At 36.5% G+C, this 14,500-nt stretch overlaps 1 protein-coding gene across 1 annotated transcript in view; it reads left to right on the top strand.

The window, feature by feature from the left end:
* ADARB2 (adenosine deaminase RNA specific B2 (inactive)) overlaps positions 1-14,500 on the top strand; it is a 210,587-nt gene that overhangs the window by 157,301 nt on the left and 38,786 nt on the right. Inside the window, exon 7 of the mRNA XM_031940240.1 lies at positions 11,455-11,623. Within this exon, the coding sequence (XP_031796100.1) occupies positions 11,455-11,623 (169 nt within the window). The remainder of the gene's footprint in view (positions 1-11,454; positions 11,624-14,500) is intronic.

Genomic DNA, 14,500 nt, shown 5'->3' with positions numbered 1-14,500 from the left:
TTTCTTGTTGTCATTTTGGTCTCTGACCCTTCTAGTAGGATTCACAAGAGCAAGGGCTAGAACTGAAGAAAACATATGGCTCACTAGCAAATACCCCGGTCTTGGCTCTGACAGTGGTGCTTGAATTCAGAAAGTATTCCATATCTCTTTGTATACTAGGCACCAAATGGTTGCTTCAGATGGATTGTGAATTCCTAGATTCATGAAATGTTTGAGCTGGAAGGGATCTTGCAAGCTCCTTATTTTACAAATGAGGAAACTTTGGCCTAGAAAGGGATTTCTAGTAAAGTAAAAGAATTTGTTCAAGATAACACAACTAAAACATAGTCAAACTCTACTATACTTTCCATTAAACATGGATGGTTTAATAAAATTTAAAATACATCTAGTCTCAGATGCATCCTGGGATTCATTGAATAGGTATAGTTGGCTCACCTTAATGGTTTTCTTAGAAATGACAGGTGCTACAGACAAGGTAACTAAGACATTCCCCTCGCACATATATCACAGAGTTATAGCATGAAATGTTACAATATTTATACTAGAAACCATTCTGAAGGTAAACAAGTACTTCAGTTAGCCAGTCAACAAGCACTTATTCAGTGCTTACTATGTGCCAAGCCTGTCTTAAGCAAAGAGGATAAAAATTGTGGCAAATATAAACTCCTTGCTCTCAAAGAGCTCAGATTTAAATTGTATTATATAATAGGCATATGTATAAGACAAATACAGAGTAAAAAGTAGAAAGTTATCACAGGGAAGAATCTAGGATGGGTGGAAGAGCATCAAGAACATAGTCATTTCTGCTATAGCATAAGCTCGGAACTTTCCCAGTCCTCACAAAGATTAATAGGCTCTTTCCCCAGACTGTAGCAATTATATCCCCTTAGAGTTTTAAGGATGATTTTGGAGTTTTCACTAGATAGCTACAAGATGGAACAAGATGATTTTCTAGCTCTCTATCTCTTATAAGGCCCCTACAAAGGTGCTTCCCTTCATCATCATCATTTGCTATCCCATAGCCAGCCTGACAATCATTTTCTAAAAGTCTATGACCCAAACTTCCATCAGTACTTAGAGTGTCCAAGAAAAGACCTACTCAAGCTTTGAGAGAATATGTGACAAAAGGATAATTCACAGCTTCCTGTTACTGTTATCCCTTTGAGGTTTAACTCATAAAATCCCCTTAGCATGTTGTAGCTTTGTTATGGGCCTCCCTGCAGATCCCCGAATCTGCCTTTTTTTTACAAAGTTCACTCAGTTCTGCACTCCCAAGGCAGAATAGTCATCAGTTACTACAATCCCAGGAAGGCTATAAGAATATACATCTGAAAAGTTCAAATCTTCCAACCACAGAAGGATGGGAGGACTGCTTGTCTCTTTGTCTCCCATCTCCAAAATAATTTCTTCTCACGGAGTAATGGCTCCCATATTTATCCTATTTTGTCTTGTTTATACGCAGTCATTTATGTGCAGTTTCCTTTAAAAGATGTGAACATCTTAACAACAGGAATTCTCTTTTGCCTTTCTTGAATCCTCAGAGCTTAGCAGAGTTCCCTGCATAAGCATGACTTATAATGTTGGTTATAATAGATACAATAACAATATATAATAAATATATGTTGTAATTATATTATAATTTTTATACATATAATAATTATAATATCTCAATTGTAACAATCATAGATCCTACCTAGATTCTCAAAATCTCACTAACTCTATACTAGTAAGTACATAGATCAGTGAACAGAGCCCTGACTCTGAAACAAGGAAAATATAAGTTCAAACTCACTTACTAGGCACTCACTGGCAGTGTGACTCAAGGCAAACCATTTATCCTCTGTTTACATAATTTTCCTTAACTTAAAATTGAGATAATAACAGCACCAACTTCCCAGGCTGAGGTTTGTAAAGTACTTAGCATAATACCTAGAATATACTAGATGCATTTCTAATATTTATCATTACTATTACTTTGTAATACCTCCTCTCAATCTAGGGTGTGATCAAGTCTCTGTTACTCAGAAAAAAAAAAAAAAAAAAAAAAAAACTCCCTGTCAACTTGACTTCAGTTCATCCAAAGACTTTCAAGGAATTTTTTCATTTAAAGTCTTAGATTGATTCAGATCTCTTTTGACCTGGTTAAGGTATCAAGACATAGCATCTTATACCACTTTAAGTGAAGTGAAATAATTGATTCAGTTGATTCATTGGCCTTCTAACACTGAAATCTGATTGATTTCTGAGAAGGCAGTGCTTGGGAGTATGTGTAATTTGGACCTAATTTCTCTTTTTCTCCATTAATGAAGAATTAATTCATGTTTCTTCTCCTTCAAAAGTCAAAAGAAAAGGCATATGACATCTCTTGAGGAAGGCACTGTTATTTAGGAGGACTCTACAATATTTTTATTTTTGAGACTCCCTGAAAGAAAGGCTTATCCTCTCACCAATTCAGATCTTTATATTTTAAATCAAAAAGAAGGGACTTGCTGAACTATTATCCACCTACACTATTGTTTAGGTAGATCTTTTTTTCATTTTTCTTTAACAATATGTGAAGGTTTTCCTGGAGGCAGCCTTATTGAAATAAATAATTACTCCAAAATCGTAGCCAGCTGGTAAAAATGCAAATGTTTATTTCTCCTTCCAAAATAGCCTGGTTAGTTGAGGCCTATCTCTCTGCCTGGCTCCAAGAGATCTTGCAGCTTTGTCCTTGGCTTCTGCCTCTGCTTTCTTCAGCCTCCAGCCAGCACCAAGTTGGAAGATGCAATGAATCTCTCTGTACCTCGAGTCAGTTCCACCAGAAGAAGTAACTTCGAGCTTCAAGAGCTCCCTCTATTTATGTGATCTCCCAAAGGTTAACTCCGCCTTCTGGAGGGAGAGGGATTCTGGGTTATCTCCCAGAGTGCTCTCTGGTCCTAAGGGAGGTGTGAATTCAGATCTCATACTAGCCCTGAACTCTCCCAAAGGTGTGAACTCCATTGAGTACTTAGATACTTATGAGCTCTCTAAAGGTGTGAACACAAGCATTGTTCAATCAGTTCCACTTAGTACCTAGTTCAAGTTCTGGCCCCAAATAACTCTAAGATTAAATTAACTCCAATGTCTTAACACTTTGTAAAGATTCCAACAACAATATATAAGGATGGGCCTAAGGAATGAAATATGGATAACCAAGGATCAAACCAAACTTATGTCCTGTAAGGCTGCTGCCATTGGTTAATAACTGAGAGGTTCATTTCAATAGTCTCGGGAGTTTTAAAAATGCACAAGAGGATTTGTTCATTACTTAAGCAGACCTGATTCAGGAAGTCAAATCTGTCTTTGGTTGTAGGTCTGAGAGTCTCAAAGATCCTCATAGTACTAGAGTTGTTTCCCCATTCTCAGCAGACAACAACATCCCATTTTTCATATGTTGTGCATATGTTTTCATATGCTATGGCACAGAACCATATACTGTGAGGAGTTTACAGCATCTCCCTATTCTCAGGAAGTTTTCTAACCATATCATTGGGCACCCCTCAAACCGAACTGGACCTTTGCCCAAAAAATACTGGGAAGCTTAGAGGGTAATAGGCAGCTAAATAGAAGTTAAAATCCTTCCTTTTGGCAGATTCAGCTCAAGTACCAATTTCTTCATAAAATCCTGCAACCCTCTCTCAACTAGTAGTACCCCCCATACTACCTCCTATATTCTGTATTTTTGATGCATATTCATGTTTTTCCCCTTTAGAATACATGCTACTTAAGGATAGATAAATTTTTTGATTTTTAATCTTAATATGCCCCATGCCGAGCATAGTCCCTGACCCATAGTAAGCTCTTGGTACATGACATTGACTGAAAAATCCTTAAATGGTACTTCAGGTACCCATTCTTGGTAAAATGGAAGATCAATAGGATGATAGTTCTATATAAGCAATTCTTAACTTTAGTTTGTTTTTTTGTTTTTTTTGTTTGTTTGTTTTGTTTTTTTGTTTTTTATTTAATAGCCTTTTATTTACAGGATATATGCATGGGTAACTTTACAGCATTAACAATTGCCAAACTTCTTGTTCCAATTTTTCACCTCTTACCCCCCCACCCCCTCCCCTAGATGGCAGGATGACCAGTAGATGTTAAATATATTAAAATATAAATTAGATACACAATAAGTATACATGACCAAACCGTTATTTTGCTGTACAAAAAGAATAAGACTCTGAAATATTGTACAATTAGCTTGTGAGGGAAATCAAAAATGCAGGTGTGCATAAATATAGGGATTGGGAATTCAATGTAGGGTTTTTAGTCATCTCCCAGAGTTCTTTTTCTGGGCGTAGCTGGTTCAGTTCATTACTGCTCCATTGGAAATGATTTGGTTGATCTCGTTGCTGAGGATGGCCTGGTCCATCAGAACTGGTCATCATATAGTATTGTTGTTGAAGTATATAATGATCTCCTGGTCCTGCTCATTTCACTCAGCATCAGTTCGTGTAAGTCTCTCCAGGCCTTTCTGAAATAATCCCTGTTGGTCATTTCTTACAGAACAGTAATATTCCATAATTTTCATATACCACAATTTATTCAGCCATTCTCCAACTGATGGACATCCATTCAGTTTCCAGTTTTTAGCCACTACAAAAAGGGCTGCCACAAACATTCGTGCACATACAGGTCCCTTTCCCTTCTTTATAATCTCTTTGGGATATAATCCCAGTAGTAACACTGCTGTATCAAAGGGTATGCACAGTTTGATAACTTTTTGAGCATATTAACTTTAGTTTGGTAGCTTTCCCACCTTCCCTCAAGGTGTCTACACATACTCATCTCCATCTATGAAGTGTGTGTGTGGGAGAAATTATATCTTTATTCTTTAGATTAATATATAATTTATATATTATATATTTATTAACCTCTAACTGAAATTTAGAACTTCCTTTAATTTTTTAAAAATATTATTCTGAGAAATATTATTCAGCAAACTAGAGAAAAGGATCTGCGACACATACACAAATGTTATAGACTTCCAGTTGTGACCTCAGAGGTCAGTAAGTACAGTCCTCTTCAATCCTACAGATCAGGAAAAAATTCAGAAAGGCTAAGGGACTTGCCTCCAGTCACACAGACAACAGTGCTCAGAGGGCTAATTTGAGCTCAGGTCCTCAGTTGCTCCAAGGGCAAGCTCTTGTCTATTCCCACCCCATCCCATATTGTCATCCTTTCCAAAAAAGGTCGTTTTTATGGCTTCACAATCAAAAATGAAAAGACTATACAAAATACATATGCCCTTAGTCAATTATATTAATTTCTTCATAGAAGGGAGGATTGATACCAATTAACTTATGATCAGATTTTAAAATATCGTGTATTTCAAGGATCCATGAGAATGGAATGGCTTGCCAGCTCCAACCCCCCATCTCCTCCACCACCCCTGGGGCTGCTTCTCTTTCTTCTGCCAATGTGCTATTCTGCCTTGATAGCTTTGGCTTCATTTTTTCCGAGCTCCCTCTTTTGGTCCGTAACACACCATTGCATCTCCTCCACATGGGGCCTGCTGCCTCCTTGCCTCTCTATTAACCTACAGCTGTGCCAGAGCTTTCATACAAACACACACATACTCACACACACGCTTATGTTCCATAGTGTACCCATCCCAACTGGATCTGCAGACATACTGCAAGACTGAATTCAGAGGGTAATTTAAAAGTTCATACAGAAATGGAGATAGAGTTTCCCTTCTTTCAATGGAAATTGACAAGAAAGACAAAGAAATAAAGATGGAGGATAATGAGAGAATGAGATGTCTTTAATATCTCAAAAATAAGAGGATGAGATGTCTTTAATACCTCAAAATACCCATGATTTCATCCATATGACTGCCCCCCTTCACTGAAGCACATAACCATCTTAGGAAACCTTACCATGAATTCTTATGTGTGTATATTACAAATGTATTATAGACATATGTATGTTATAGAGCTATATCAGTAGATATAGGTAGAAATATCTCTACATATATGTTTAGCTATATCTAGAGACATATCGATATTTACATTAATTTACATAGAAATGGTGAAAGTAAGAAGACAAGGGGGAGAGAAAGAGCCAGAGACAGAGAGATAATCAGCTGTTAGCCAATCCATTGTGTATTTAGCCAAGCTGGTGCTTAAGAGATATCCAGCCTGTCACTTGGACATGACCTCAAACTTTTTTCAGCTTGGCAGGATGTGCTACAACTGGGTCATCTCCATGCCACACTAAAATATAAATAATATTTTAAAAGAGACTCCATAACAATGTTTCTACAAACACTGTATAATCATAATGCCTAAAAGATAAAGTAATCTGACCTGATGTTTGGAAGAGCAAGCTGCTGTTCTGTAAAAGCCCCAATATCATTGTTAGGGTTTGCATCTGGTCCACAATCAGAGCAAGAAATCTGAGCTCTATAGAGCAAGCTGGTTAGAGATATCAGAATATTAGACTTTTTCACACCCCTGCTCAACAACTTTCAACCTGTGACCTAATATTGCATTCGGAAGTGGCTTCCCTTGAATGGCTCCAGTCCCACAACCCTCAGGTTTTCCTCAGTTCTTTTGAAAGATATTTACCCAAAGGAGCCTGTAGTCTTTGTCCCTAGAGGCCTTTAAAAATGAGCTTGATTACAATCCAAGATATTTTAGGTTCAGTTCCAAGTGGGAATGAGAACTGCATATTATCCCCAGAGCCAGGTCTACTATTGGAGCTGTCCCAAAATTGCTTTCAGAATGTCTACAGAGGAGGAGTATATATTCTAATACCTTTATTCAGCTATAAAAAGCAATCATTTATGCATTTATTCAATAATCCACAGAACATTAAATATTACATCAGGATAGTGACTTATTCGGGGGTTCTCCATTTGAACTTCTTTGTAAAAGATGAGAATAAGACACCAACATTAGTATATCAATACTTTTTATTTAATTATTAAAAGCTCTAATTTTGATTAAAAAGAAAAGTGGATGGAGTGCTGGGTCTGGGGTCAGGAAGACTCATCTTCCTGAATTCAAATTCTGCCATCAGACACTAGCTGTGTGATCCTGGGCAAGTCACTTAACCCCATTTACCCCAGTTTCCTCAACTGTTGAATGGGACTCATAACAGCTACCATCCAAAGTGAGGATAAAATAAGATTTTTGTAAAGCATCTAACACAGAGCCTGGAACACAGTAGGTGCTTAATAAATGCTTGTTTCTTTCCTTCCTTTTCTACATTTACCTTCTCCTACATATGTATTTATTTTCTTTATTGCTATCTCAATATGTATGGTGCAATAGAAAGAATGTTGGCTCCAGAATAAAAAGATCTGTTCTAATCCTGATTCTGCCACTTACCACCTGTGTGACCTTTGGCAAACCATTTCACCTCACTCAGGTTCAGTTCCCTTATCGTTAAAGAGGCAATTGATGATAGAACACTGGCCTGGAAGTCAGACTTAACCCCAATTGCTTCAGCAAGGAGAGAATGAGAGACAGAGAGACAGGCACAGACAGAGAGACAGAATTGAAACAGAAGGCTACTTGTGGCTCTGTTTTAAATCTCTGATCTTAAATGCTCATCTCCTTTCAAAATCATTGAAGCAACCACTTGTATAATTGAGATAGAGCTGTGCAGTTTTATTTATTATTATTTTTTGCTTTCTTTCAATTCTTAACCCCCAAAAAGTAAGCAATGCAGGGGACTTTACTGAAATCTGGAGTCACCTTTCCCTTTCTACAGTCTTCTTTCCCTTCCCTCCTTCAAAGATAGAAATCATAGACTTACATATTTTACCCAAAATTATCATTTCTTAGGACAATCTAAATTTGGGGTGTTTGTGTGCACAAAACAGGTAGCATGACACTGATATTTTGTACCTTCTCGTTTTGGGCACACTATAAATTCACTCCTGAACATTTAAAATTAGTCCCCTCCAATTTCTGCTTGGATTGACATTTTGTTCAGATTCAAGAGGCATCTTCAACTTTCTCATGCCGTTTGCAATTAGCTGAGATGCACCAGGCACCACAAGATCAGAAACACTTAGGTTCACAGTGGTATTGATCAAACTGAACAGGGGAGAAGTCAAAGACTGCAGCCTGTGACTTACACAGTCCCCAAATAAACACTCCCTGGAAATATTTCAACCACCTGGCCCTTCAGGCAAAAAAAAAAATCATACCAACAAAAATCTGGGTTAACTACTGAAAACGAGTTGTTGATTCAAATCAGATCCAGTGCTTTCATGCACATTAAGAGGGTCTAAGGTCTTTTTTATGGGAAATTTATTTTTTCACAGGCTATGGATACAAATTGGCAATGTATCTTCTGAAATTCAGCAACCATGAGTGTAATCAAGAAAAGTAGAAAGGGATTTTATGGATTTGAATGTTTCTTTTTCCTGGTAATTATTAAGTTTTGAGTTTAAAGAAATGAGAAGGGAAAAGAAATGTAAGGAGGGAAGAAAATCAGAAATTAGAATACGATAGACAGATTTATCTTCACTAAGTACCTATCTCAAGGGTAAAATCATGTTCATGTTATGTATACACTATGTGGAGGAATCAGTACAATGGAAAGGATCAGTACTACTAAATAATAAAGATGATATATTTATATAACAACTTTGTTTCTATTGATAGATCATCTCATTTGATCCTCAGACCAATCATTTAAGTACTATTATTATAATACCCATTTTATAGGTGAGGAAATAAAGATTAAAAATCTCAGAATTAGAAAGATGTCAGTATAAATCCTGGCTCCAAAACTTACTACCTGGTCACCTTAGACAATTCACTTCTTATCTCTGAGGAGACCTAAATTTCTTTATCATTATGGCCACCTACCAGGAAAACATCTGGGGTTTTCCTAGGGATGGACTCCCCACTATGTAATACAAATCATGCCTCATATGGAGGATGCCTGAATCTTTTTCCTAGGCTCTTACTCACTCCTACTTGCTCTCACATTAGTAGCTTTACATGTCCAAAGAAAGATCACTATGACATAGTCACATTCACATTTTCTCTCTCCTCATCTCTACCTCTGGCTTCCCTGGATTTCTTCAAGTCTCAGCCAAAACCTCACTTTCTATAAGAAGCCTTTTCTGATCAATTCCCCCATAATGCTGAGTGTTTTCCCTTCTGAATATATATCCAATTTCTCCAAATGTATTTGTTTGAACATAGCTGCTTAGATGCTCCCCAAGATGCTACAGTGGATAAAGTGTAGATCTTGGAATCAGAAAGACTCATCATTTATAGACATTTACGAGCTATGTGTGACCCTGGCAAAGCCACTTGAATTTATTTGCCTCCGTTTCCTTATCTGTAAAATGAGCTGGAGAAGGAAATAATAAACCACTCTGGTATCTTTGCCAAGAAAACCCCAAAAGGAATCATAGAGTTGAAGAAGACTGAAAAACACTAAAATTTTCAAACTTCTTAAGAACAGAGACTGTTTTGTCTTTCTTTGTATCCCAAGTACTTAAGACAGCACCTGGAATATAATTGGTACATAATAAATGCTTGTTGACTTGACCCAAATGCTACCAGAGTATCAAGAGTGACCTTGTTGAAGGGTAAACTACTCCCTTACCATTCATTCTCTTGAGTCACCACCAATATGTTTTGGGCAATTAAGTGGCTCAGTGAATAGCATGCCTGGCCTGGAGTCAAGAAAATGCATCATCTTCCTAGTTCAAATGTGACCTCAGACATTTACTAGCCAAGTAATTCTGGGCAAGTCACTTATCCCTGTTTGACTCAATTTCCTCATCTGTAAAACAGGAAATGGTAAACCATTCCAGTATCTTTGCCAAGAAACCCCCAAGTGGGTCATAAAGAGTGATGCATGACTAAAATGATTGAATAACAACAATCTGTTTCTATTTACATACCCAGCCATTCATAATAATATACTTTACTTCTTAGAAATAACTGCATACTTTAAAATTACTGCAAAAGAAATATGCTTATATATTAAATCAAATGCATGAATAATTTTTAAAATTACGCCTCGATCTAAAAATAAATCTAGTTCAAACTCCAATCAAGGTACTCAATATCTCTGGGGGGAAAAGGACACACATTTATAGAAACCTGGCAATGAAAGTACATGAGGGAAGAAACCCCATTTGCCATGGGCAACTCATAAGATTGGACTCCAGTCATTGGTCCATTCAGGAACATCTGTACCATGCAAAGCTACTGACCCTCATCACTTTCCATCCAGACAAATCCTCTCCTCTTCTATATTGGAGTATTAACATTTACAAACTCTTTAAAAGATGTTTAAAAGGCATTATTCTTAATTTGAATAACAGTTGCAAAGTGCATCGTCAAAGCTCATCAGAATGGTCATCTCTGTCAGTTAGCAAAGATTAATTAAGCACATACTATATGTCAGGCACTGTGTTAATCCCTGAGAATATAAAAAAGAGGCAAAAGACAGTTCCTACATTTAAGGAGCTCACAATCTAGACAATCATTCACTCATCCAACTTGTTCATTGTCCAATCATAACAGACTTTCAAATGACTCTCTGAGCAATGGAAACAAACCAAACCAATCAGCTGCTGCTATAAAAAAAAAAAAAAAAAAAGCAGCTACAAAACCAAAGACAGAGAGAGAGAAAAACAGGAAAAGAGAAAGAAAGAAAGAAAAGAGAGAGAAAGAAAGAAAAACAAAGAGAGAGGGAAGGAAGAAGGGAGGGGAAAAGGGAAGGAGGGAGGGAGGGAAAGAGGGAAGGGAGGAAGGAAGAGGAAGGGGAAGAGGAGGGGGAACAGGGAAGGAGAAGGGGGAAAAGGAGGGGGAAGGAGGAGGGGGGAGAGAAAGAAGGAAAGAGAATGTAGTTCTAAGAGGCTTTACCTCTCAAAAGCTTTAGGAGATGACAAAGAGCAACATCTGAAGCCAAAGTTCTGTTCCAATGAAGTTTGCCCAGAGTTGCATTTAGACTTTCTGCTGATTCTTCACTCCATACTTGCCAGTTTCTTCTTTCTTCAGTCTTAGCCTCTGATGCCCCCTTCCAGTAGATTAAACCAACATTTCTTTCCCATTTTATAGATGATTAAACTGAGGTTGAGAGAAGTTAAGTTACTTGCTCAGAATCACACAACTAGTCTAAAATCAGTCTTTTTGCCTCCAAGTTAAGCTGGCTACTCACTGCACCACCACTATTTGCTATATACTAGCTAGATCATCCATGGACCAAATTACCCCTTTCTCCATTCTGATTCTGGGGTTCCCTTACCTTTCACCCTATATTCAATCCAACTGATAGTGATGTTTTGGTCCTCCTTTGAACTTTAGAATTCTTTGAACTCTCTCTTTGTGCCCTTTCTCTGGAAATAAACATTTTTTTAATGTCTCTGGAAATTGAATATTATTTCTAGCTATTTGCTCTCTTTAGCTGCTGTCCATCTTTCACCTACTGCCTTTTGCTCCTTAGTGAATAGCAGCAGACATATCGTCAGGAAGTTCCGAGGACACCTACGAACGAAGATAGAATCAGGGGAAGGGACCATCCCCGTCCGGTGTCACAACGCTGTTCAAACATGGGATGGTGTGTTGCTAGGCGAACAGCTTGTCACGATGTCATGCACAGACAAGATTGCCAGGTAAGGGCCAAGTTTCTATTTTGATGGGACTATGAAAGGGACAGAAAGGATCTAGTAGATAGATATTCCAAGTAGAGGAATCTTGCTTAGCAGAAAGAAAGAAAGCCTTCAGAAAAAAATGCTAGAAAAAGATAGGAGAGCCTCATCTTTATGAAGCTGCAGCATTGTCTGTCTCAGAACAAATTCACTACTCATATACTAACCATGTATTTGGCATTCCTGTAATTTCCTAGACTGTATGTCAGCTATAACATCAAATCTGTAAAACACAGTTCTAAATCCCCATGGGAAAGTACCATTGACTATAAGGAAAATGATATAATTTATCTCCTTATGCATTTTGACCCAGTTCTATCAAGATTTAATAAGACAACCAAAAGAAAATAAATTGATGCACTGATTTCTATATCAAAGTGGGAGAGAAGGGGTAAAACTCTAGGAAGAGATGTACAGTTATCAAAAAGCTTTTCTTTGCAGAGAAAAAAAAAAAGAAAAAAAAGATATTATCCCTGATAATATTTTCATGTATTCGTACAGGGATGAGAAGGGGAGGGGGAAATCAAAACAATTTTGAATTCAACTGAAATTCTTTTACTGCTCGAAGGTACCACAGGGTTTCTAAATCAAAGTCTCTGGTTCCCTAGAAAAATGAAACAAATTAGTGCCTTAGAATTGAGATTTTGCAGTCTCTGTGGTTTTAAACATCAATAGACAGTAAATTAAATAGAGGGTACAGAACCAGCTTTATATTTGCTGTTGATAGGCTTGTCAATAGTAATATTGTCTCAATGAACACAGGTTCTCTTGTTTTAAGAAAATCTACTCAATAAAATTCTGCTCATCAATAATTGCTTTTCAGAAGTTTCCAGACTTCAAAAAAGAAAAAGAAGATTCATTTCTCTAGAGGAAATAAATATTTCTAGATTTTTTTAAATGTACCTCTCACCTTAAGAATTTAGGAAATTCAAAAGAACTTAAGTTGGAATGTTATTTCTCATGTCATAATTCAGTCAATCAACTTCCATGAAAAAATTAAATTTTAAAATTCTTAAGGAAACCTGAAATGTATACATTGAATCAGATCAAAAAGCATTTATTAAGTGTCTACCATAAGCCAGGTACTAAGCTAAAGAGATAGGGATACACAAAAAAAAAAAATTAGTCCCTGTCATCAAGAAGCATAAGTATACCTGTCTCCATAGTATAAATAAATCCATTCCTACTATAATGGCCCTGAACAAGGTTGGAAAGAAGAGGAAAAGATATGCTTTTGAAATTTTAATTTATCAACTAGAAATTTAACCTTATCTACTATCCCTATCCATCCTCCACTGGATCCCAGTCTCATCATTTCTATTTCATTATACGCTTCTGTTCTCTATTTTTCTTTCTTGTTTTCTTTATTTCTTTCCTTTCTCCCTCTTCTTCAATTCACTCTTTATCCATAAGGTCTTTTATTTCCTTGCTAATCCATAGTCCTAAAATATTTTTGTTTTATTTTTACAAAGAAATTTTTGGTTGGTACCATTCTCATTTCCTTTATGGTCATTGCTTTCCTGTATATAGTTATCTCCTCTTTGGCAGTATGGAATCTTCTGCTGACTATATCCACACTCCCTCATACCCTCCCTCCCAATCCCACAAGTGAATAACTCTGATACCCATTTCTTACTGCCTGCCACCTCAAAGCTCCTCAGACTTACCTCTTACATTGATGTTTCTGAAATTTGATGTTTTGTACTATTACTGCCTATTTCTATAAGCAAATTCCTAGACTACAAGAAGACTGTAACTTATTGAGTCTAAAACTCAGCACTCTTGGAAAATAACAATTAAAAACAATTTTTAAAATGCTGCTATTAATATTGGAAAGCAATATGATCCAGATTTGAAAATAGTAGGTGAGACCACAACACATCCAATGGCACTGGAGAACTCTGTGCTTCCAAAATTAAACATAGAATCAGATAGTTAAATTAAACAAAGCACTTGTTTTAGAATGGATCACTATCTGCCATCTTTCAGTTGGACCATGTGAATTGTGAATCATTGAAGATCTTAAGCATTTGTATTATTCGTTGTTTGTGAATTGGCTTCAATCAAAAACAATAAAACATTTGATTGTTTTCTATCCAATTGTTTAGAACCAAACCAAATTTCAGATCTATGGTAATTTAGATTGAACAAAAGACATTTCATCTAAAACTGAAATTTTAAAAAATTCTGTCCATGGACAGAAGATAGAGAGATGGTAAATCATTTCACTGTCAGGACCAAAAAATGACAACTCATGAGCAAAAAACAATGGTTTTTGTGTAACCAGAGGCCACATGTGATGCCAAAGGAAAATTCTGAAGCAGAAAGATGAGTAAGTTCCAAATAAGGAAAGAGAAAACAAGTTTCACACACTAAGCTAGAATGAGGAACCATTTCACTAACCATCTGAGACTTTTCATATAACATTTTCCTAGTGTTGAATAAACCATACTACAACATTGAATGAGCTATATTTTTTAACATTGAACACTGACTCCGTGCAAGTCCTAGACATCATATATAAAACAAAAATAAATGGAATTTTTTTTCAAGGAATCAGGTTTAGAACCCGCATGTTACATTTCTTTCTAATCTTTCTGGTATTCATTTTCAATTTGCCCATAATAGGCATCCAATTTGACAAAAAATTACTAAGCCCTTACTAGGTACTCAGTACTATGCTAGACACTGATGACATAAAGACAACAAAAATAGCAGAAATAGCCCTCAAAAAACTTACATTCTTTTGAAGAACATTCAATAAGGATTTGTGAAGTACATTAGAAAATGAACAAATGGATAAATACAATCTATTGAAACACTGTGAAAATAATTAAAAAG

This window comes from Sarcophilus harrisii, chromosome 5 (assembly GCF_902635505.1).
Source record: "Sarcophilus harrisii chromosome 5, mSarHar1.11, whole genome shotgun sequence".
Taxonomy (NCBI): Eukaryota; Metazoa; Chordata; class Mammalia; order Dasyuromorphia; family Dasyuridae; genus Sarcophilus; species Sarcophilus harrisii.
This window is presented reverse-complemented; position numbering and strand designations above follow the sequence as displayed.